Genomic DNA, 25,970 nt, shown 5'->3' on the forward strand with positions numbered 1-25,970 from the left:
CCAGACGGTAGAAAGTTACGAAGATTGTGCTCAGGCTCCTTTTGGGTGGAACAGCTGCGTCATTAAAAGATTTTCCAAATTGTTGCATGCTGCTACTTTTGGCGCTAGCCACAATGTTTGCCAAGTTCGGGCACACACTGCGTATGAGCGATGCAGCGTTTAGGTCTGCGATAAGCATAACCACCATACGCCGTGTAGTCCACGAGTTGCACTGTCTTAAGTCTTTCGGGCTACAGTTTGACCTGTAACCTTGGAGCACAAGCACAAGCACAAGTTTAGCATGCGAAAATGTTGCCAAGTGCATGCTTTATTTATGACTCTTGGCTAAATCTTTGCTAGCCATCGCAACTTGGCTCAAATTTTACTGCCATATTCCAGACATTGTTTTATGCTACAAATTGAAAAGTTGCGCAATATTTCATTGATTTGAAACTAGGTAATTATATTTGCAATATATCTACGAAGACGAAACTTTTGCTTCGTTAAAATTTCTCTTTCTTGCTGAGAGATTTGTAAATGTCTTCATCTCAATCTCATCAGCTTTATTCGCGTCTCGCGACCAAAGCCTATTGGCGGTCTTGTTTGCTTCGCACTTCTTGAAAATAATTAATTTGAATTCAGCTTTAGCGATGCAGCAATCGCCCAGCTCTCTCAATGAGCTCCACCAAACTCATCGAAATAATTGCAATGCACCGCAATCGCAATGGCAAATGCAATTCGCAATGGCAATCGACAAGACCCTCATTACTGTTTTGGCTCGGCTTAAAACACTTAAAGCCAAGGAAGCTCAATGGTTATTTGCAGCAGATAATGAAATGCAATTAACATAGAAAATTTTGCAACATACTATGCAAACTTATAAACAGTGCTGCGTCGACTTGATGAACAACGAACGATGGCAAAAATGTGGGCAAAAATGTGCTTGTGGAAAATTGTAACAATAACAGCAATTTACACAACTTCCTGTGGCCTTCCCATTTTTAATTCGCCCGTCGCCCTCAAGGACTCCTGGACTGCATAATAAAGCAGAAAGACTGTAATTAAAGTTTGCCAACGCCTGCTGAGTGTCCAGCTATTTGAATTGGTATTGAAAAAACACTATAACTCTGGCTATTCTTTGGCTTTCACCAGCAGCTGCCATAGAATCACAAAGCCTTTTAGAGAGAGCATCTGGAGCAAATCAATCGCCGCATCAAGAATGGCCAACGGCTCGACGACGTGCAGCAAAATAGAATTCAATTAACGCGCTTAAATTAAACTGCCACTTCCGGTTTTGATGACATTTTAATCTGTGTTAGCAATGCGCAGACATAAGAGAAAATTGCACTTACTATTCGTAGTCTCTTTCTCTCAGTCTCCGGCTGCGGTTGACAACGGTTTGCCACTTGGTCATTTTACTTTAAAGCCAAACTTATGCCAGCATTAACACATTTTTCTCATTTCTCTTCTTTTTATTTGTAAATTGTCTCTTATTATTCCATGTTGAAAATGGACAGTTTAACAGTTGACTGTCAGAAACATGTAGGCAATACTCAATAGAAAAGGCCTAAAAAAAGACTTTAATATGCTGCAAAATGTAAAAAACTTGAATGAATAGCTTGACAATTTTTTAAGTAATACTAACAATTAGGAAGTGATCGTTAATAATGTTTGAAATAAATGGAAAATAACAAATTTAATGCATATATAATTAACTAATAAGCAGTAACTATTAGTCTAGCATACGTATACTCTGAGGCCTCATAATATCTGTAACTGAAGCTCGTCAATGGTTAAAGGCAGCAGCAATCATTTATTTATCAATTCTTCTATAACGAATCGATGCATCTATTTCTCGAGCCTCAGCAATATCAATAGAACCTTCACAAAGAAGCCAGGGACCAGAGTTCGACTACTTGCCTCAACGAACTTAGTTTATCATGGTTATTATTAATGAAACTGCATTGCATTCATGAATGGGACACTCGAAACAACAAAAAGTCATTCAAGCGTTCACAAATGAATATATTCACTTGACTCAAGTCAAACTGCAGCAAAAGCAACCTCGCAGTGAAGCGACAGACAACGGCAAAACAGAATGGAAGTGAGAGAGAAAGAGAGAGAGAGAGAACTGTGAGAATCGTCGATTACAGTGAAGAGGAGAGAAGAGCATTTTAGCATTTGCTTTTATGCACTTTGTCAGCTTGGACCATTGGTTGAGTTGAGTTGAGTTGAATTGCAGGAGTTGGAGCAATCGTCGTGTTCCAGGGCGTTTGTTTGACGGGCTCGACGATAAGAAACTTTTGCCAAAGCAACTTGAATCTAATTTAATTAGTACAAGAAAAACTGAAGGACACAAGTCCAAAGCGTAAAACTGATAAGTGCTCGAAAGCTGATTAAGTTGGTTAGCACGCGATTGCTCAAAGTAAAGCGGAAAGCAGAAAACTGATTTCTTCGAATCTCGCTCTCTCTCTGTCTTTGGCACTGAATTTGGTTGTTTGAAGCATTTGCATTTGGCAAATGCACATGGTCGTTGGTTAACCATTTACAAGAGGGATTAAAACGGGGTGATAAGATTCGTTGCTAAATTCAAACACTTGATCAATTAATTTAGTGAATTTATTTATAAATCCACAACTTTTGTATAGTGCTCAGCTTGCGATACGTGCGCCACTGGCCGAAGAAGAAGTTCGAGTGGGGCAGGCGAGGACTTCGATTGTGTCTTGACAGGTGGGTCGGTCCATAACTCATTGACAACTGACGGGGCATTTGCAGCCATGAGCGTGTTTTGTCCGCCAACAAGAGGCATGTCTGCTCCACGCTGAACAATGTCTTGTTGGCCCAAACTGTCAGCCTCATTGCAATTGTGGTTGCTGTCCCTATTCGTGTTTGCCTGCAGTTTGGCATTCCTTTCATCTGCCGCCTCTTGCTCCTGCTGCTGCTGATGCTGCTGCTGTAAGTCATTTGTGCATTTTAGCATTGATGTCCTCGTTAATCTTGGCTCAAGTCCCTTTTCATTGCATCCTTCTTCCAATGGCATCACATTAAAGCTCTCGGTTGCCTCAGCACGCAGCAGCTTGGTCGCATTGCATTGAAAAAGATTCTCCAATGAGCCAGCTTTCGCCTGCAATAGTTTGCTGAGAATTTTATTTTTCGGTAGCAAGGATTTTCGTTGCTTCAATGACTTCCGACAGATGCAGTCTTCACTATTGGGTTTAGTTTTAATTAAACTCATTTCACCGAATATCTGCTGTCGTAGTTTGCCATCCCGTTGGCAATGCTCAAAAGCGCCGGCGATAATCGAGTATATCTCCTCGGCGACACCAGAGCGAATGGGCGTGAAGAAGCCCCGACACATTGGGCACTTCTCCGAGCGTATGCGACAGTCGAGACAAAGCAAATGTCCATTCTGACACTGCATAACCGGGGGAGTTATGGTTACGTTGCACACGGGACATTCAATAACCCGCAGAATGCTCTCTACGATAACACCCAGACGCTTTAAGCTGGTGGGCATAGGAACACAGCAGATGCTCTGAAGATTATTGAATTAGTAGTATAACAAATTTAAACATTAAATGCTGCTCACGTTTTCATCACAGTCGGTTTCGCAGTCGCTGTTCCAGCACAGAAAGGTAACAGCATCTTTTTTGGCTTTTAACTATTTGGGCAACATCCGCTATGCGCATGCCAACTATATCCACGCCATTAACCTAAAGTACAAGGAATACATTTGTGATTAATATTTATATGAATTTAATTTTAAATTAAATTAAATTAAATTAAACTTCAAATGTCAAAGCTATACAGCTAATATGGCTGTTAACGTGCACTGCTTGCTCTATATGCCACTGCTCGCGTCGATGCACCAAGCAGTTGAACTGCTTGCACGCTGTTAAGTTACGCTTGCTGGCGCTGTTAAGCCACTGTGCACTGTTAACTCAACCCAAATTCATGTTCACTCTTTATGCAATTCACGGTCTTCGATGATTGTGCAATATGACAACAATACACGTATATGTTTGTATGTGCAATATACAAAAAAACGCACAACAACTTTGAAATTTGTAGTACAAGCAGATACTAGATAATATTGTTTGAGATAATATCTTATTGACAGCGTTCCCAACCGTTGATTAATTAGACTATTTTGTTTTCTATTTTGTAGTTGCTGTTTGTCGTGTACAAATTAGAAATTACACTGAACGCAAATTAATTAATCAAAGTCATCTTTATAGCTCTGCAATTTTTGTGATTTAAATTGTTTTTCTCCCAGTGTGAGCAATTAGTAGCACCAAACGATGGAGCACTCACCCCTGACTGAAGTTGACAAAACGCAACAACAATAAAGATAAGATCGTTTACCATATGGAGAACCGAGTCTACATACTATACTTCACTTGTACGATTGCACGAACTGACCTTTAGAATGCAATCGCCGGTCTTGAGGCCACACAACGAAGCAGGTGTGCCCGCGGCCACTTCAGATACCTGGAGCAAACACATATGCGATTAGCAAGTCACACGCCAGACAGACAGACAGACCCAAATGTGGGCATACCCATGGATATGGATCCCACTTGCTGCGCGTCAAACGGAATCCGTACTCTTCGATTTGTGGCGCCGCACGTGGTATCTTTAAGAGACGCACCCTAGACTCGCCATCGTGACTGGCGTCTCCACCCACGTTGGTCGCTTGCATTAAGACACGTGAGCACCGAAAGTATACGATAATTATTTTATGCGGAGAAATCAAAAGACGTGTTCACCGTACGCGGCCAACAAACAAACTGCCTCAGAATTTTAGCTTCAAGCTATTCGCTCTGTTCGCATTCGTTCAGCTCACAGCATCAGTCACAGCAGCCAACAACAGCGGCAGCAGCAACAACAACAACAACATTTGTGTTGCTTGCTCATTTAACAATGTTGTCTTTATTGTCGTTGCTGTTTTTGGCTTTTTGGAGATTTTTGTTAGCTATTGCCACCATAGATATATAATACATTCCTATACGTCCAAGAGCGGATTCGTATAACGACTGAGGTCAGCAATGAAAGAGAGACTTGTGAAGAGAGCAAGAGAGAGAAAGAGAGAGACAGAGACAGCGCTTACGTATATGGAAATTAGTGAATCCATTAACTTGGAAAATATTTGATTTTAAATTTAAGTTTCTGCCGAGTATTCGAATCCGTTGTATTTACACAGTTGTATATTGTTAAGCAAATGATGCAAACACGAATGTTTGTGATAAAAATAAAGACACAACTGAAAGATGTTACAACTTTATAAAAATAGTCTACAATATCTAAATAAAAATAATACTCTTTTTCAAGACTGGTATGAAGTACTTATCTTTTAATAATGCTGATTATCTTTTGACAATTATTTGCTAAAGATAAATCTTTTCCTTATAATTAGTTTTTCAAACAAATATTTCGCTGACATTTTTACTATCTTATCTTCAACTTTTTTATTCTCTAAACAAACTAAAAATTGATACAAATGTCTGCATAAAATTTATTAATTAAAAATGAATCACAATTCCAAAGCTAATAGTGATTATCATTTTATTTAACAAATATTGCTCTGCCATTATCACATTTTTACTATCTTATCTCTAAATTTTTTATTCACTAAAACACAGAAAATTGCATAAATTTCTGCAGAAAATTTTTCAATTGAATATGAATCAATATTCGGAATGCCTTTAATGGCTCAACCGAAAAGTAAATCGCAGTCCAATCACATGCATAAATAAATAAATTAATTAGTGAAGTATTTATTATTTTTGTTGTACTATGGCAGTCAGCTGGAAAGCCCGTAAAGCACTTCTATTAGCGAATAAATTTAAAAAAACAGTATTCATTTCATAAATTGTTTTTGGGACTTTACGCCTATAACCCTTTGGCCAGCGGGCAACAACGTTTAATTGAGTTAAAAATGCATGCGAAATGTGGCAATTAAAAATATTATTATTGCATATGGTAAAAAAATAATATTATTCGCATCGTGACGCTAAAGGTGACGACTTACAACAAATAACGAGCATAAATAAATAAATAAATAAATAGGCCAGGCACGCGTGTGTTTTTGTTTGTGTATGCGTATTAACAAAACTAATAGAACAACAAATGATGGTAGAAAATTATATGTAGCTAGCTTTTGACATTGACTTTGGTTTAACGAGGTTCTTTTAGATTCCGTATTGACCCTGATTTTGCTTGTGAATTCATTTACGATTTTAATTTTCGCTTAATTGAATTCTGTTTTAATTTATTAGACCAATTGTGTGCTGAAATTGGTGGACGGTTATTGCTGTTGCCAACGCTGTTGCTTATTGGCTTTTGGCCTCAAGTAGCCGCAGAAGCCAAGTCGAATGTCAAAACGAACAACTACTTATGAAAGCCATAACATCAAATTTCATGTTTTCAATTAGTCTATTCAACTGATGTGAGTTAAGTTGCGTCGTCGGGTTGCGTTCATTGAAGTTGAGTTGAGTTGAGTTGAGTTCATGGTTTGACCGCGACAACAATTGATTTTTATTAATCTCATCAATTATAGAAATATTGGCCAAAAGGCAAATAACCAATTTCAAGTACAGTCAACACAGTTAACAAGCACAATTTCTAATTTGCAAAAGTTTCTAAAACACTTTTTATATTTTATTACTGTTTGCGAAATCAATTGAACAACATTTTCAAGTCAAAATTGTGTAATAAACAAAATGAGTGGGTGTAATAAGTACCCAAGTAGCTATTTAATATTTTGTTGTTGTTAAAAAGTTATTTACTTACGTACACAATAATTATAATTAGCATGGACTTTTAAAATTAAATTTTATGACATTTTCTATATTTAAAAATTTCGTTTTAAAAGTTGAATTTTATAGTAACAAAATCTATTTTTAAGTACATAATGTTCAGCCCTCACAGTCATTAAAAATATCCTAATGAATTTTTATTGCAACAATTTTAATTACTAAAATAAAATCTTAACACTCACACATATAATCATTTACAGTCTGACTTAAAAACAACAACTACGCGCCAGCTTGAAGTGATCCAAGCATTCGCAGCGCAAGAAAAGCTTTCGATTGCGTTGTTGCTGTAAGCTGACAACAGATGGCGCTGTAGAAGCTTCCCCGAACATAGATCAGCTCGTCAGCTGTTGGCTGTGGCTGGCTCAGTTTGCTTTCAGCTCTTTGAGTCTGCGCAGGCGCCGCTCGCAAGTTCCGTTAACGCGTCGTGGAAGTGGAAGTGGCGGCACCGGTGCGCAGCTGATTTAGCGTGTGTCGCGAATCAATTACGATCTAAATAAATAAGCATCAATCAGTAAGTGGCAGCCACTTTGTGGCAATGTGCAACCAAGTGTGACGCTTGGTGGCCAAACCTTGAGGGCTAACCAAAAACCATTTCCAAGTTTCGTGTGTAATAATTATGGCTTTAACTTAATGGCCTCAACGACCTTGCGCACCTACGACTAGCCCTAATGCTTTTAAGTGGACGTTGAATCAAAAAAGCATTCAACTTAATGAATTCGATTGGCCAATCAAGCTGGGCTTAGAAGGAGCCAAAGCTGTGATTCAAGTGTACAACAATCGCAGCTGTGCGCAAACAAGGAAGTAAAAGTTTTGGCGTCAGACTTGTTTTAAACGCAAGTTTGTTTGCAGCAAAAAAGATAAAGAAGTTATTAAATTATAAATAAATTAAGTTGTTACTACAGACGTGGGCAAAAAGGAAGTCATATTTAATGGCTGCTCAAGCATGCTGCTTACATACAATCGCATAATTATATGTACACAACATTTTGATTGTATAAAGTGACCCACAAAAAAAAAGCGAAACAAACAAAGAAATAGTTTTGTAACAACTAAAAGTTTGCAAAAATAAAAAAAAATCGACAATATTGGTGAAACTAAACAAGCGAAAATATTTGCAAACATTTAGCTTAAGCAATTACAAAGTGTTTCTATGCAAGCGACGAGCACTGTGCGTTTACGTATTATTTGTGTGTGTGTGTGTGTAATTGCTGTCGACGCTGGCAGCGACGTTAGCTGCAGCGCATGCGCAACAGCTTTTGGACGTTTGGGGTTTCTGGGTCTCTGCCATACATTTCGTTTTCTGCGATGTTGTTGTTGTTACTGTTGCTGCTGTTGGTGTTGTTGTTGTTGTTGTTGCTGCATTTGTGTAATTGTGACGCAATTTTTGTGTGAGGTTGTTTTGGTTTCGCCTTGTTGGCGATTGGCTGAAAACGAAAGCGGTAAAACAAACTCGTGTTAATTTAACGCAGATATATTTATAGTATATACTTACAGTATTTATGTATTGCACTCTGAATGTGTGTGTGTGTATTGCAAAAGCGCATGCAACAGTTGTCGCTGTGATTAAGTATCTCGTGCTTCAGTTATTATCCGCTCGCGACTATGATTAGTTCGCGTTTACATTTACTTGCAAGTTAAACTCGATTGAGAGAAGCCCCGCTTACAAAGTAGCATACGCATAACGGTAAGCTGTTGCAATGTAACCGATTATTGGAGCATATAGTTAGTTAGTTAGCGTGCAGTTCTTTTCGGCTCAACTCGTGCCACATACTCACAACAGTTTGCAACTGTTATTTAATTATTTATTTAAACACATTTTTTATATAGTATTTGGTTGCTGTTGACAGCGAAGTGGCTTTATCGAACAGCATTTAATTGTGTGTGAGCTTTATTTAAATAAGCTTAGATAATGCGAGTAATTAAAATTGCAATTAATAAAAACAATTGGAATTCGATATTCCCACCAAAATATTGTACATACATATACTCTATGCATATTCATTTACATTTTAAGCCAAGCGGCTTTTTGGTTCAATCAGCATCATCATCATTATCATCATCATCATTAAATGTTGCCCGCGTGGATACTTCACGTTTTGTCGACGTCATACGGCAAAGATTTCATGGCCAATGTCAGCGGTAAGAAGTGAAGTGGTCGCTCGTTTGTTTGCTGTGCGACTATAAAGAATTTTGAATTATAATCAATTTGAGTTTGAGAGTCGTCATGACAAGTTACAGCAACTAGAGACAAGTGCGGGAACGCAGCGGCAGGCCCAAATGCGGATGAGAATGACAACAACAACAACAACAACAACAACAACAACAACAGGAACAACAACATCAGCAAGAGCAACAATAACAATGACAACAACGAAAAATAAATGAAAGTGCGGCGTGGTTGTTGTTGTTGTTGCTGGCATGGCAACAATGAGCCAGCATTAGCGGATGCGGCCTTAGTGCGTATACTTGATATACTTGAACTTGCGTTTGCCCGCGACACTCGCACCATTCACTCACACTCACACATACGCACACGCACAGCACTCATTCATGAAATTACACATACTCCACGCTTGGGGTGTCGCTTTTGTTTCAATCTTCAATAGTTCCGGCTGCTGTTGCTGCTGCTGTGGCTGCGGCTCAACGTTTACCTCTGATCTTAATTGATTTAACGCGTTGTGCGGCCTTTACGCCTGTGAGTTGCCGCTTGCAAAAAGTTTTTCTGCCACCACTTTTGATTTATTTGCACAAATTTTACGCTATTTTGCTGAAAATGGTTTTGCGTTGGCGGTGGCGGTGACGGTAGCGGTGGCAGCGGTGTCGGTAAACGCGACGTATGCTTAATTACCAAACAGTTTGCCAAAGTTTTTGTTTGTGCCTACCGGTTTTTGCTGCAGCCCTTTCCGGGAACTTTCAACAGCCTTCTAATTAATTGCGCTTCGACGCAGGTGCCGAAAGCTAACAAAAAGTAAAACTCACGAAAAATGCGAAACCCGCTGAAAAGAATTGGTCGACGTAACGAAAAAGGTGTCGAAAATAACTCAGAGTCCAGTGGCCTCGGCAACGACAACGCGTATACGCCGTGTGGGCTGCTGTTGAGTACGTGAGGAGCATGCTCAAGGAGCAAATCGCCGCGCCTGTTGACACGCCCACTTAGCTAAACGAATAAAACAGTTTGGCCGCCCATTTTCAAAAATAATACAAGGCATGCGTGTGTGAGTGTATGAGTGTGTGTCTGTGTGTGTTGAGTGTTGATAATTAAATACATATGTGGGGATATTCCCCCGTCCCTCTCTCTTCGTATCTCTCTCTGTGTGTGTCTGGCACATATCTCAAGTGTTGAAAATGGGCCAAAATTTATGTCAGGCAACCTTCGACTTGGCTTCTTAGAGAGCTGTGATTGTGTGCGTGCGCGTGTGTGTGTTTGCTTCTGTCTGACATAAATTACATACTTGAAATGCCTGCCTTAAACGTGCAACCTTGAAGCGAACCAACAACAAAGCAACAAAAATGACAATCTACAGATAGCACACGTACATTCATATTATTGTACATATTTTTGTCTGCAAAACTAACATTCTCTACTTACATTTTTGTGGCAGTTACACATAGATACTACACACGCCTTTAAGATGCTGCAGCAGTGCATTATTAAGTCACCGAATGGCGCATTGGGCCTGAATTTGAGTCGTGCACCTTGGGACCCATATCCGTGGGTCAGCGGCGTGCAGGCGGAGTCAAATGCCCAATTGGCAGGTGTCCGCATTGGCGACACCTTGCTGCAGCTGAATGGCATCGATGTCTTGGGCATGAGGATCAGCGAGCTGGCCAACCGACTGCGGGAGCATTGGCTAACTGGCGCTGAGCATGCGACCATGATGATGTGGCGACAACAGCCAGCCACACTCAGCTCAACAGATGACCCCAACGAGGCGGCGCACGCTGTGGTAAGTTTATCCCTTTACCAGTTTATCCCCTTACCAGTTTACCACACTCACAACTGCGGCAACTAGCACAACACAGTTTTCAGAGTCAGACTCAGACTCAGCTGCTTAACTGTTTCAGCAGCGTTTAAATGGGTCAAGCTGGAGCACGACACGATATGCTTGCGATTGCCGTTTGCTCGTTACGCATTGTTGATTAGCTTAGCTGTGTTTGACAATTTGCTGCATTGTTGCAATTGTCAAGCACAGCTTAAGAAAAATACAGTTTATTTATTCAATACATACAGAGCAGCAATTGTTTAAGAAATACAAATTTTTAATATTTTATTAAAATGTTGCAGTATAAGATTATAGGAATTTATATTAAATTAGTAGAGTGAAGTTAGTTATTCTTTAAGAAATGTACATTTATAATATTGTAATTGAATTAACATACTAATATTTCATCAGTATATTACGCTATAAGAATATATGAATATATATTCAACTAGTAGAGTGCAGTTAGCTTAAGAAAAATACAGTTTTTTTATTCAATACATACAGAGCAGCAATTGTTTAAGAAATACAAATTTATAATATTAATATTGCATTATTAATATTTTATCAGTATGTTACAGTATAAGATTATAGGAATTTATATTAAATTAGTAGAGTGAAGTTAGTTATTCCTTAAGAAATATACATTTATAATATTGGTATTGCATTAACAAATTAATATTTCATCAGGATATTACAGTATAGGAATATAAGAATATATATTCAATTAATAGAGAGCAGTTAGCTTAAGATAAATACAGTTTATTTATTCAATATGATACATACAAAGCAGCCATTGTTTAAGAAATACAAATTTATAATATTGACATTTCATTTTTAATATTTTGTCAGGATGTTACAGTATAAGAATATAGGAATTAATATTAAATTAGTAGAGTGAAGTTAGTTATTCCTTAAGAAATATATATTTATAATATTTTAATTGAATTAACATATTAATATCTCATCAGTATATTACGCTATAAGAATATATGAATATATATTCAAATAGTAGAGTGCAGTTAGCTTAAGAAAAATACAGTTTTTTTATTCAATGCATACAGAGCAGTAATTGTTTAGGATATACAAATTTATAGTATTAGTATTACATTGGGATCTAGACACTTCATCAATTGTAAGATTTAGTTTTCAAATGAAATTCTTTTAGAAATACAAATTTAAAATATTAGAATATTACATTATGATTTTGATAATTGCAATTGATTTAATTTTCAAGCTAAACTTTCTATATTTATATTTCTATAAATATCCTATTAAATTTTGTCAGTTTAAGTATATATCTCTATATATTAACTATGAAATGTTGTCAGTATAATAAAGCATTACAGATATATGGAATACATATTAAATTAATAGAGTGGAGTTTGCTTTAATAAACTTTACGTTTATCTTATTCAAAAAGACCAGCGATTGCAGTTGGCAAATAAATACAAATTGCAAATATTAATGTTTAAATTAAATTATTTTTTCTTTTTTTTTTGTAATACATATTTTATCTGATCACAATTTGTAACGAAATTATTCACTAGCTATTAAGAGTAAAAAAGCAGTATTCAATTCATTTAAAGTATACAAATAAGTGTGTAAAAATCATTGCTTTAATTAATAGCGTACGTTGCTTACACTTGTTTTATTGGTGTGTTTCTAACTAACAGAAAATCGAGCCAGCATTTAATAGAAAATCTTTTACGAAACGTTTTACTAATTGAATTGCCCTTTTAATTGGCTATATTTTTGCAATTGTCAAACACAAAGCATACTAGAATACGAGCTAGATTAAGAAAAAGAGAATTTATTTTAAAAATATAAACTGTAGTTTGAAAGGAGTATAAATTGCAGTTGTCAGAAAAATGCAAAAGGAAAATATTGAAAATGTTAGATAAGAAATGTTTAAACTGAACTATTTCTTTCTTATTAGTATGTGTTGTTAAAGAATTGATAAAATTTAATCATCTATTTTCTTAATGTTAACATTGAAATATTATATTTTAGTAGTAGCAGTATTATTATTAGCAGCTTATTCAGTTTGGATTATGAGTCATTATTGACTTTATAGTTAAACAAGTTTGTTAGAGCAAATTCAGTAAAATGTTATAGATGTAATTTAATAAGTAATACGTCAGTAGTATTTGATAGTAATACAGAACAAAGGAGTGAACTAAGCACACTTAACTAAACTCTTAGTTGATCCATCACTGAATGAGTTTATAGATGCAAAGTTGACTAAAATTATAACGTAGTTTGATGTAATAAGTAGTGCACTTACATTAATATATTTATACTTACTGAAAATAGACAAATAATGATATGATCTTCTTACAATGGAATTCAACTAGTTGCATTTAAATCTATTATACTTTTTGGACAATGTTAAATATGTGTTCAAATTGAACGTTCACAACTAACTAGCAAATAGTTTGCTCCAATATCAAATTGCACATTACTCGTATATGCAAGTGGAATATAACACCTCAGGCATAACTGTCAATTAGCCTAATAAACGTGTTCACTGTACACATCTGGCCATCTGGTATTGCGTCTGCGTCTGCGTCTGGTTCTACTTACCACATGTCGTTGTGTAATTTATGTCTTTACTGAATATTTCACAACAATATTCGTGCTAATTTAATGTAAAGGCATTTCCGGACAATCAACCTTGTTGGTGGTGGTGGTGGCATCCTTTTGAGGCAAGTGCTAGGGCAAGTGCTTCGACGTTGCACAGTATCTGCTTCTTCCTCTGTTGCTGCTGCTCCCCGAGGTGTTCATCTGTCGGTCAAATTGCTGAGTATTTTATTAAATTTGACACATTATATGCTGTACTGCATTACAAATTCAATTGACCCAAATATTTGCAAGGATGCAAAAACCCAAATTATACATACATACACAGAATGTACATACATATCTATGTTTATATGAAGTACATATATACGTATGTATACTTATGCAGGTGCACATTTACCTGCCACACTGGCTGCATATCATTTCCATATAAATTCCCAATCAATAATGCTAAAGGCCGTGCTTAAGGCTTAACGTCACTCGCCGGCTGCTAGAGATGGGCACACGATGTCAGGACACGAATATTGCAATAGGCAACACGACGTATACGTGATATGGATGTCGAATTCAATACCGAAGTCGTGTCACTTGTCCATCTTTATTTTCCTGATACATTTCTGCACAGCAATTTGCATGTCTGTGAACAATTGAACACACACACACACACCCACTCTCATACACACACACATACAAATTTTTAACCAGGCCTAGTGTTTGGTGCTTTTGAAGCAACATCATTTTCATTGCATATATTCTCTTAAGCCTGTTAATAAAATGAAATCTTTTGGGTAAATTATGCGTAAATCGTTTATCTCATTGGAATAATGAAAGCCAATACAAATCAGGATTATTATTAATAACACAAAACACATTGAATAGCAGTTCGCAATTTATTCAATTCAAATTGTTAGTTGAATTATTCAATTGCATGTAATAATGCAGGCAAATGTGAAATTTGTAATTTGTAATAATAGCTTTTGATGTTTAGAATAAATTTGATATCTTTCTTTGAAGAAATACATTCCTGTTGCTTAACAAATTAAAAGTTAAAGTTCAGTTTGTGTGTTAAATTCAATAATGTGATAGGAATGAGATTTGAGAATGAAAATAACTTGAGAATGAGATTTACGGAAGTGGAATTTGTATTTTTTTTAATTCAAAATGGTTAGCAATGGATTTTATGTTATAATACAAAATGTTTAATGTTAAATGCAAAGTTAAAGTTCAGATTGTGAGTTAAATTCAATAATGTGATAGGAATGAGATTTGAGAATGAAAATAACTTGAGAATGAGATTTATGGAATTGAAATAAATCAAATGTAAAATTTGAAGAAACTGTTGTTGCTTAAATTTAAATTTAAATTTAAATTTACATTTACATGAACTAAAAATAACTAAATAATGAGGAGAATTATTAGTTTTATTCATTTTATTTAATTTAAATTGTAAGCTTTGCAGAAAATAATTATTTAGTTTTGTGTAATAATGCACGAAATTATAAATTAGAAGAAGTTAATAATTGAGTTTCATGTTCAATATAAATTTGATGGCTTTCCTTGAAGAAATTAAAATATAAAGTTGTATTGTTAATTTTGTAAGATAGAAAAGAGTTATACAACAATTAAACATAACAATCAAATTTATTGTTAATTTCACAAACATAAGAACAAATAAAAGCGAGTGTGTTCGAATATGAGATACCCAATATGCATTTTGAATGAAAGCAAAACAGTGTGGTATTATTCTTAAAATGTATCAAATTAATATACCACAATAATATTTAAATATACCAAAGGCTATATTTGGTAAATTTATATAATACTACACTAAAAATATACCGTGGAGTACTAAAATATACCAGATTGTCAGCCAAAGCAACTAAGATCCGTAGTATGTAATAAACACGATAAAAGGGAATTAGATTACGCATAAATTTCTAACAAATTGAATGCATTAAATGAAATAAAATAAAATATAAGATAGGCCTTCGTTTTGAACTCAATTCATTTCGCTGTTTTCTCTCTCTCTCTTTGCAGCAGCATGGCATTAATCAACAGTCGCTGCAAAAGTTTGCAACATGCCTGCAACATATTGCCCAATTACTGGAGTGTCCTGTTTGTTGTGATGTAAGTAAACGACTCTAAGTTGTATTTTGTATTCTGTTTTCTTCTTCTACCATATATGTATATATAGTATATATTTTTTTCTTGCGTGATTCGTCGCTTGAGGCAAGAAACAAGCGGTAAGTGGAATGCTGACATCGGATCGGCATTGCCTCTTTGGTGGCTGTGTGTGCTGCATATCGATGAGCTTCTCTTTCTCTCTCTCTGACCATTTGGCGTGCAGCTTGCAGCAGCAGTAGTGGGGAGTGGGTAGTGCCTCCTCGTAGTTGCCAGTTGGCAGTTTGTAGTTGCCCCGTTTCCCAGTTGCCGGCATTAGTTTTAGTTCGTCATTATCTAACTCAACTAAACTGAACTCTGGTCTGGCAAAACTTAGTTGGCAGTTGCCGCTTGTTTGCCTTTGTCAGCCGCCAGTATTGCCTGCTGCCTGATCCATGCTCCATGCTCCATGCTCCATGCCACCTGCCGCATGTCGCATGCCACTCCCGCCTTGTCTTCAATGTTGCTCTTCCGGCTTTACGTTGATTTTGCTGCGCAAGTTTGTTGCTAATCACTTGACCGTGCATAAAGTTGAAACGTTGAGCTGCACCAGTGATTGCGTGCCCACGCCCATGCTCTAAATAAGCTTCAGAGCTCACAATGCTCTCTGACTCTCTCTGTGCTCTCTATGCAATAGCTTCAGGTATTCGTCTGTACATATGTCGTGGTCTTGTTTACACAGCTACTCACAGCCTGACGATGTCATGACTACAAATATGTAACTGCCGCTGCCGCTGCCGCTGCTTTTGTTGTTGTTGTCGTTGTTGTTAGTTAATACCCGTTAGTTTTGTTGCGCGCTTAGACACAAATAACATATGTTCGCATGCAAGTTTATTTAAATACCCTGTAACTATCAAAATCAATTTTAAAGAGAGTTGTATTCCGCACTTAGGTAAGGGTAAACAATTTGAAGTTTTTCATAGTGCATTTCTTAGAAAGAATTCAGTACGAGGGTTAACATTTAACATGTTTTTTTTTTGATTTATTCAAATCTTAAATGTTAAATATATCTATAAAAGTAGTTGACTATTTACAAATTATTTAATTATAATTTTAAATAAAGCTGTTGTTAAACTAAATTGGAAGTATTATTAATAAGAGACTCGTATTATGGTTTCATTGTTGATGCTTTACTTTTTTTCCACAACACTTTGCCACAATTTGAAATCAAGAACCAGAACAAAAATGTGACCAGATTTCATGTCTTTAAATTGTATAGTATTATGGTATTATTGAATAAGAATTTGTTGTGTCTCGTTTTTAAATGATTTATTTGATTCGCTATAGTATGTTTACAAAAAGTTTTTAGGATTACAAATATGATATCAAAAACCAGAACAAAAATGTGACTAAACTTCAATTACATACTTATAAATACTTATTCGATGTCTATTAAATACAAACTTGTTATATCTCAGTTTTAAATGATTTCTGTGACTCGCTATGGTCGGAAACGTTTTAAAGGGTATTTTCTAGCTTTGATGTTGGAATTGTTAACATTTTGATTTGAGTGTGATGTATGTGAAGAGAAATTCATATATTTCGTATGCTTGATAAATGTTTGCCATCGCATGTGATTTGATTAGCTTTGTTCTAGTGCCTAGCGGCACTTTGCCAAAATATATGGAGCATGCGGCTATTGATTGATTACGGGATTTAAAAGTCAAATATTGTCGATTAGGCGTGGCAAGCAATCTACAACGTATGGACATATGAATGGGCCAGGTCAATTACAAACGATGGCAAAATAGAATATACTCTCATATGTATAACTTATCTATACCAATTTACCTAGTACAACTATATATGTATAAAATAGCTGGCATATTCGTTGTTGAAAATAGAAGTGCACTCAACAATGGCTCTAAGCTCTTTGTTCCATTTAAATTTTAAATGACGAACTGGCTGTTGTAATGGCCGTTGGCCGTTGGCCGGTTGGCTGCCAGTTGGCCGCTTTGCAAGTGGCAAAGTGGTAAGTGCTGAGGTGTAAATTTATTTATGGCAAGCATGTCAGCAAAAACATAACTTTAATTAATTAGACAAGATAAAAAGGAGGGCAGCCACAAGCTAGGAGCTAGGAGTAAAGATACTTCTCTCTTAGTCTTGCCATTTAAATTCTAAACTTATCTGCAAATGAAATTTTACATGCAAAGCCCAGCTGTGTGAGTGTCCTGTTTGTGTGTGTCCGTGTGTGTCATTAATTAAGTATGCAGGCTAAGACTAAAGCTGGCAACCAGAGCAGCTAGTTAGCTGCACACAGACATACACTAAGTTGGCATTGTCGCAACACAGACACACACATACACACACAGCTGAGCACAGACATATTATCGCAATACATACTTACCTGCATAGTTGTGGGGCACAACACTGGGAGCTGCCACTGGAGCATTGGCATTTCCCATTTCCAGGCCAGCTCCTCTCCGTGCTGCACTAAATGCATAATTTGTTTATTAACCTTAAATCAGTTTATGCACTACACGAGCATAAGTATAGTCTACCTTACGGCTTACAATACAACCCGAAACTTCTATTTCATATTTGGCAATTATTATTACTACAACCGAGCACACTTATTACATTCGTATATATCTCTGTGTCTGTGTGCGTCTGCGTTTATTTGTTATGCAAACAGACAAGTCCATTAAGTTATTAAGGGATTTTGTTTCTGCTTGATTTTCAATAGTTCAGAGTATTCTCTATCTCAAAAATATATAAAATATGTGTGTATGTGTGTTTGTCATAAATTTGCATTGAGATTGCCGTCTGGCATGCTCCTTTGAGATTTGATGTTGACATTAAATAACACCCGAATCGAGATTTTATTCAATTAAATATGCATAAATTTGCATGTTCACATACTATACGCTAACAACATTATGAAGGCAAAGTGTTTAATATACTGAAATTCTTTAAAATGATAGTTTTGATAGAATGAAATTTAGTTTGAGTTTATTTTAAATTCTCCTAAATCAATTATTATTTACTTGTTTTATTTGTAATATAAATAAGTGTTTAATTTTATATCCGTCTTTTTTTTTAATCATTTTTTCATATGCTATTAAGGAAACTTGCTTAATGATTTTCATATAAATTATAAATTTGATAGTCTGTGAAGAATGAATGTGAATGCAATTTAGGCTGAGTTAATTTTAAATCTTCTTAAATCAATTATGAGGTACTTGTTTTGATTCTGTTAATAAAATGCTTTCAATGAATCTGTACGAACTTATATAAAAACTCGATAAGTTAAGTATATCTCAATAAGATAATGAGAAGTGAGATATCCGATACACATTTTTGATAACATCAATAGTGCGATTTTAATCAATAAAATGTGTATTATATTAAATACCGAATTACAAATTATCATATATTTAGTATATTTTTATACTACTACTACATTAAAACTACACCATACCACAAAAAGTACCAGATTGTCAAATTTTAGGCACTTCTTGTTTAAATTTTGTTCACAAAAGCTAAAAACATGAACGCAATTATAAATTGCAATTCTTTAAAATAAATGTTGATTGGTCCATCGACAAAAATGTAGTTTGAGTTAATTTCAACTCCGTATTATTTTCAATTTAATTGAGTGTTAAATTCTAGCCTTAAACATTTTAAATAAACATTCTAATTCACAAAAATAGATAGATTATGTGACCAATCAATTGAATTGACAGAGTGAACAATTTGCTGATGTTTGTCATTAGAAAACCCTTCACAAATGCGATGCTTGCAACTGTTGTAAAATGACATGATAAACATAAAACCAAAAATTGCATTTATCGACAAGGTTCAATTTCTTTTGAACAATTTAAGACTGTTGCTTTTGTTGTCACGTATTATTATTATTATTTGCAGGCCGGAAAAGGGGATTGCAATCAAATCGCTTTACATTTGTAATACTTCAATTTCATTTTTGCAAAATGATGGTTGCAAAATACAATCCAAGCTTCTGTCCAAAATTGTATCTTTATTGCTGCATATTTGCAACAGCTCTGCTGCATATCTACATAGACAGATTCAGATCCATACCCATACAAATATATGTACATACATATGTATATGTATGTATGCATGCACATGCACATGCACATGCAGACAAAAAGCATCAATTGAATTTCTATACATATTTCGATTTTTTCCCTCTCTTGTTTTTTTTTTTTGGGAATTCCTTTTTTGGTGAGTTTTTCCTTTTTCCTAGTTTTTTTTTTTTTTGGTTTTTTGAGACAATCCCAGTGTTCCGGCGTGTGCATGAGAGAACATTGGGGTCCGAAGCTGTAGCTTGAAAAGCGCAAAAGTGTTTTTGTGCACATCAAATACAGTTGTATTATTTTAAATCCGCTTGCAATATTTTCAATTTGATTTTCCATTTAAATGGAAAGCTTGCTGCTCGCCCATAAAGTAGACGACTATACACTAAAGTACAGTACATATATATCAAGAAAATTGTGATTGTGTGCAGAGCATCGCAAGCGTTTTCAAAAGTACATTTTTAAGTTCGAGGTTCGAGGTAAGTGCTTGGGCCAGTCGGGATCGATTTTTACAGATTTGCATATTAGTAAACTTTGCTCGCAAACAAGTGAAAATTTTATGTGCGACAAACTTATTGACTCTGTTATACCTCTCTTTTGATTTCGAACATGATTCGAATACGAATTCTGTTTTGGAACAAGTTATAAAAGCCTTGTTGCACTATTGAACAGGGTATCAATATTAAAATACGATGCCAGAATTGGATACGAAAGTTTTTGTGTTGAGCAACAATTTGTTTTTGGTAATATTTTCCATTAGGTTACCTTTAAAGCAGATTATACGAGTTTTTCCTTCATAGTCAATTGAAGCATTTACAATTTACATTTCCCTTCCATATTTATTTATAATGAATTTGTTTTTCTTTTGTCTTCATGCTGCTCCTGCTCTGGCTGCTGTCCTTGTAACTCTCTGTTCGTTCTCTCTGTTGGCTGCATTGGACTCGACTCGCCTCCCCTTGCCTCGACTCGACTGGTGTCGGGGAATCAGGTCGTCAAACCACCTGGCTGGCAGTGCTGCAATGGACACGTGCTTTGTAATAATTGCCGTAACCGCTCGGTAAAGTGTCCGGTTTGCAGGGTGCCATTGGGACCTAGGGGACGCTGCCTGCTGTCGGATAAATTATTTACGCTGCTAGCGGAAAATTTCCCCTGTGATGGAGGTAAGTAGAGCTCATACTTAATGGGCAAACAGTCAAGTTTTTGCAGTAATGATCCCAAATGTCGTTGTCGTTGTTGTTATTGTTCTTGTTGCTGCGAAGCCAACTTATTAATATGTCTTCAGTGCGTCAGTTGTTGCGCTGTTGTTTTGCGAAACTTTTGGGATATCTTCTAGTAATCTACCTAAAATGGTGCCTAAATTAGCGTTGTCATTAGTAGGGTGTCCCAGTTCGGGACCATTACTGCGTAGGCCTCAAAAGCTGTTGACACAATGGGCGCGAATGTCTTTCAATTTCATCCAAACGAAACCGAAAACTTTGGATCTCCATTACTCTCTCTTGCTCTTTCGTTCACCTAGACTTCAGTTAAATCAAGAGCAGCTTTGTGTGCAAAAGTTTTAACCTCTGCAACAACAAGTGACAACTTAAACAATTGTCAATGTTTTACTTAAATCTCGACAGGGACAACAAACACAAAGCAAAAACGAGAAAAGAAAAGAAAAATCATCTGGAACAAGCACTTGAAAGTGAGTGGCTATTAGTCCATATTAAGAATATGCTTATGCCTCTTAAAAGCAAAACAGAGTGGGGGATATTGAAATAATAAACACTCACTACTACTATACACATTTCTTACTCTTCTTTTAGAAGCTGTTACATGAAATACTGAACAACTTGTACAAGTCCCTTCACTTTCCCCAAGGATTTTACGTTCATTAATGATACCATCAAAGGTATGTGAAGGTAATTTTAAATTTGTATCTGTAGACTAATAAAAATGAAGTGCATTTGTGTGACAGTCGAAGATAATAGTCAGTATTCCTACATATACCCTTCTATGGAATAGTCTAACTCATTTCCGTTTCCACCCGCATTTAATGTAGCATACTTTTGGGATTACAGACTCGGTTACCTTTTACTTAGGATACCTTATAGCCGAGTTTCGTTTGCGTTTGCGTTGCGTTCCGTCTTGTTGCTTATTGCACTTGTGCTTTGTTTTTGTTGCTCTTTTTATGGCATAATTATGTCGCATAAATTGCTAAAGTTTTTCACGCTTTATGCTCCTTATGCCATGGTGCTTATTGTTGACATTGCAGACTCTTCTTCTTCTTCTGCTTGTACTTCTACTTCAGCTTCATCTTGTTACTGTGTTATTGTTGTTGTTGCTGTTCCCTTAGTTGTTCGTATTTTTTCCTTTTTAAGTTTAGCTGGCCAACAAGTTTGCCGTATTTCTGCCATTTTCAATCTGTGCGTTTCCATAAGGGTCGCTGAGTGTTGCCAACTCGAGATAATGTGAAGTTTACAGCGCAGGTAACAAGTGCCAACAACAATGGCAACAACAACAACAATCAGGTGCAACAACTTCTGTTCAACGCATTTTTATACACTCCCCAGAGGGTCTTCTTAGTATTGTGCATTGTGTGCAAGATTTTCGCTTCTACAAATTTGTATATTCAATGCAATAAATATGTACATATAGAGATCAACAAAATCAGATCAATTAAGGCGGAAAATAAATACGAATTCTAGCAGAGTATTCAATCTGCAACGTTGCACAAAATGCAGTTGGTTTAACTTGTTTATGTTTATCTTATTTTACTTGTTGCCCTGTGTGTCTAAATGTCTTTTGCCATTGCTGTCGTCAGTACTTAGTGCGTTTTATTGCAGTGCTTTGCCACTCGTTCGTATTTTCTTAACAGTTTTCAAATAAGATTTTTGCTCTTTCTATTACTGGCATTTCTGGTTATTATTATTTTGCAACCGGATGAATTCGATTGTCCATATGTGCTGCCTCATTTTAATAAACTGTTCACAACACACACATATGCCTGGAAAATAAAGTTTGTTTATTTTTTTCGTCTGCTTGTTTTGTGTTTTGCAGTGAAAATCAACAAGGAGAACGACAACAGCAACAGCAACAGTCGGAGCATTGAAAACAGCAATGCCAAATGCACGAATGAATATCATAATCAACCAAAAATGGCACTGGCCAAATCAAACTCAAACTCGAGCAAAAAGTCCAGAAAAACATCGAGGCAGCAGCAGTTGCAGGAGGACACACTGATTTTGGTTGTGAATGGAGCTGGTGCTGGCGAGGAGCAGGCGAAGACGATGCTCGAGGAAGAGAAGAAGGAGGTGAAACAGTGCGTTAAGCAGGTTTCAGGAATGCCAAAGGGAAATGAGCAAAGTGCGCAAATATTACGAAATAATGTCAACGTTGCAGGCCTGCAATGTGGCATGATAAAAGCACAGCAGCAGCAGCAGCAGGCAGGGAATAGCACTAAGGAGCTGCAGCCGGTGATGGAGGCGGTGGAAAGCAACAATATGCTCGTTAAACCAAAGTTAAAGTTGAGTAAGAAAAGTTGGCAGATTACAGGCCGAGATCAAGACGAATTGCGCTGCGATGAAGTTGCAAACATAAATAATGGCCAACAGCGCATGCTGGGATTGGAACTGCACAGCAGCGGACAGCAGCAGTCAGAGGTAGAGGGGCAGGTGTTGTTGCTGGTGGAGGGAGAGGCGAAGAAAAAGAAGGAGGAGGAGGAGGAGAAGGAGGAGCAAAGCACAGGCCAACAGCAATATCAAAATTATCATTGCCCGACTGGGAAATCATGCTGCACTCAGGCGAAACTTTTCCAGCCAGCGAGCGCCAACAAATTGTCAACCGTCAAACGAGAGTCTGCCACCGTCACCGCCAACTTCACCGCCACCGCAGCACCCGAAAAGCGGTTGGGTGCAGTTGCTGAAATTGCATTTGTTGTTGCAACAGCAGCAGCAAACAGTGCGGCGACCTTATCAGCGGACAGCCACAAAGCGACTCCCAAGGCGAATGCGGCGCAATTGGTGAATGGAGGAGCATCAATAAAAATGCTTTTGAACTTGCAGCCAAGCAATGTCGCATTGGAGCCACTGAATGTTGTGCACTTCGACGGCACCTTTGGCCAGCGTTTGCGCGTCCATGTTCAACTTCGGCCCCAGCAGACGCAGGTCTGTCTGCGTCTGAGTGAGGAGCCAAGTTCTGGGTCCCGCAAAGTGCAAACATTTTTCTTGGCCCTGTTGCCGAGGCATGACAAGTATGCCGTGTTCCTTTGGCACCTCAATGCAGCGGAGCAAGAGCCAGCCCAACACTTTCAGACAGTCATCGAGGCGCAAGGCAATCGGGTCAAATGGTTTGGTCAAGCTCAGCCGGTGACCCGCAGTTGGCCAGAGATCTGTGCAGCTGGGCAATTTCTCACTTGGATGGATGAGGGACAACAGTCTTGCACGGCATTCGATATTATCGTGAAGAGGAAATAGTCTCAGTTCTAGTTTGGATAATTAGTTGGATTATAGCGTATACGTAATGAATAATTTATGACCAAGTGTAAAATAAACATTGCCTACACACAAGCCTAGTAATAAAAATGTCAATTTGAAATCATTTACATAATTTATAAATTATAGTTTGATATTGTTTGTTTAGTCGCTTTTTTTTCTGCTCTGCTGCTGACTTTGTTTCCCTTGACGAAATGCGTCGTCTGCGTGCTTTGTAAATTATATTTACATTTTTTCGCGCCTTTTATAAATTTATTTCAAATATGCAAAAAACAATTTTATTCGCAAATGTGTTAAGTTTGCAAAAATTTTTAATTAAAAAAAAGCATTTAGAAATATGCTGGCCTGGCATAGCAGGTAAACGAGACAGTTGCAATTCCATTCAACTCTTTTTGTTATACCCTGCGTATGCGTAACGTTGAGTATGATACTAAGCAAAGGGCAAACAATGCACTTTTATATCCGCTACTTCTCTAGGGTATTGCTCAGTCGATCAGTTGTCAACGCTGCATCTCACTTGTTTTAAAATTATATTGATGCAGCTATATTTGCATAAAAGCAACAGCAAAACCAACTACAACAACTTTGCCGTTGCCTCCTGATAATTGACTTGCACGCAAATTAATGTTTTTTGCCTTAAATACATACATATGTATGTATATTTGTAAGTATGTATGTAGCATGTTGTGAGTGATGTTGTTCCCTGTGAGGGCGTAAATTGCAGCGTTGTTTGGCAAACACCGCGAACACGAAAGGCGTGCATTTTTCATCATCCGCATTTTCCATGTGAGCCAAAAATTAACAAACAGCAAAAAAAGTAAAAAACTAAGTATATAAAATATCTGAGCACTAAAAAATATAAAATGCATACACATAATTATACTCACTAAAAAGGATTTATTGAGGAAGGATTTACTACCAATTTTTTGGTCGGAATCTAAAATAATCTTCATGGTAATGAGTAAGGAATAAGGAGTAAGTATCATTAATTAAAATTTTCCATATTTAAAAAAACTTTATTAAATGTGGAATAATCATAAAATCATCACTTCGTTAACAATATACTATTTTTTCTTCAGAATATCTGATTTATATATACAATTTTTTTTGCGAAAATAAATTCCTATACATACATATATAACATAACTCTCTCAGTACTGAAATAGAAACAACTTTACAATTATTATCATGTTTATTGTTTTTTACCACAATATTCTCCTTTAGTTTCCCAGTAATCATTTAATAGCTAATACGTTTACATTATATTTTATTTTCTCTAACAATATTCTCTTTGTTGGACTAGAAACAACTGATTTACAAATATTAATTTACATGCGAAATCAAAAACACATTTTCACACACACTTTATTAATTTAATATGTTTACTCTATAAATTCAGAGTGTTTATTCTGTTGTTATACTAAATATGTATGTATGTGTATATGAATATGATTGTACTTTTAATTAAGGAAACATGATCGAGCAACAGAAATTAATGATATGAGTTGTATTCAATTGTCTCATGCCTAAATGATCGATCAGCTGATTGTAGTATTGTTATGGGGCAACGTGCGCTTGCCTAGACTCTTCATCAGAATTTGTGTAGAACAACAGTATGTAGTGTAATGTGTGAATATGTCTGAACTGTACGTCAATGCATGCGTAGTCACGTATTGAACCAAAGAGCAAGCATACACATACATACATATATGTGTACATATGTCTGTTTGTTTGGAAATGGCAACGGTTTTGCGCGCTCTCACTCTTCCGCAAGTTCTCTTTCGATATACCCTCTAATGTGAGAAGAAGGCGCATGCCAATTAACGACTTTATTTAAATTTAAACATGCATAATAAAGTAATTTATTTTATAATAAGCGATTTTATCGCTGAACGATTGTGTATATTTAAGAAATATTTCTTGTTCTCTGTAGTTATG

General features: G+C 36.4%; 2 protein-coding genes across 4 annotated transcripts; one reads left to right on the forward strand and one right to left on the reverse strand.

Moving 5' to 3' along the window:
* Positions 1-2,274: 2,274 nt before the first annotated feature.
* Positions 2,275-4,754, reverse strand: LOC132787042 (uncharacterized). Its single transcript, XM_060793908.1, is given in 5 exon segments — positions 2,275-3,514; positions 3,569-3,619; positions 3,621-3,692; positions 4,402-4,470; positions 4,541-4,754. Coding segments are annotated over 5 exon segments (1,245 nt in total). The 5' UTR covers positions 4,682-4,754; the 3' UTR covers positions 2,275-2,602.
* A 2,425-nt stretch (positions 4,755-7,179) lies between these two features.
* LOC132785865 (uncharacterized) lies at positions 7,180-24,138 on the forward strand. Of its 3 annotated transcripts, none has more exons than XM_060792161.1 (5): positions 7,180-7,308; positions 10,400-10,744; positions 15,398-15,487; positions 20,549-20,720; positions 22,600-24,138. In XM_060792161.1, exons 2-5 carry the CDS (start codon positions 10,430-10,432, stop codon positions 24,012-24,014), a joined length of 1,992 nt encoding a protein of 663 aa, XP_060648144.1. In that variant the 5' UTR covers positions 7,180-7,308; positions 10,400-10,429; the 3' UTR covers positions 24,015-24,138. The 3 variants fall into 3 exon arrangements, with proteins under 3 accessions (XP_060648144.1, XP_060648146.1, XP_060648145.1); XM_060792163.1 differs by having other exon boundaries at positions 15,401-15,487; XM_060792162.1 differs by lacking the exon at positions 7,180-7,308 and adding an exon at positions 8,465-8,481.
* The last annotated feature ends 1,832 nt before the right edge of the window (positions 24,139-25,970 follow it).

Source organism: Drosophila nasuta, chromosome 2R (assembly GCF_023558535.2).
Source record: "Drosophila nasuta strain 15112-1781.00 chromosome 2R, ASM2355853v1, whole genome shotgun sequence".
Classification (NCBI taxonomy): Eukaryota; Metazoa; Arthropoda; class Insecta; order Diptera; family Drosophilidae; genus Drosophila; species Drosophila nasuta.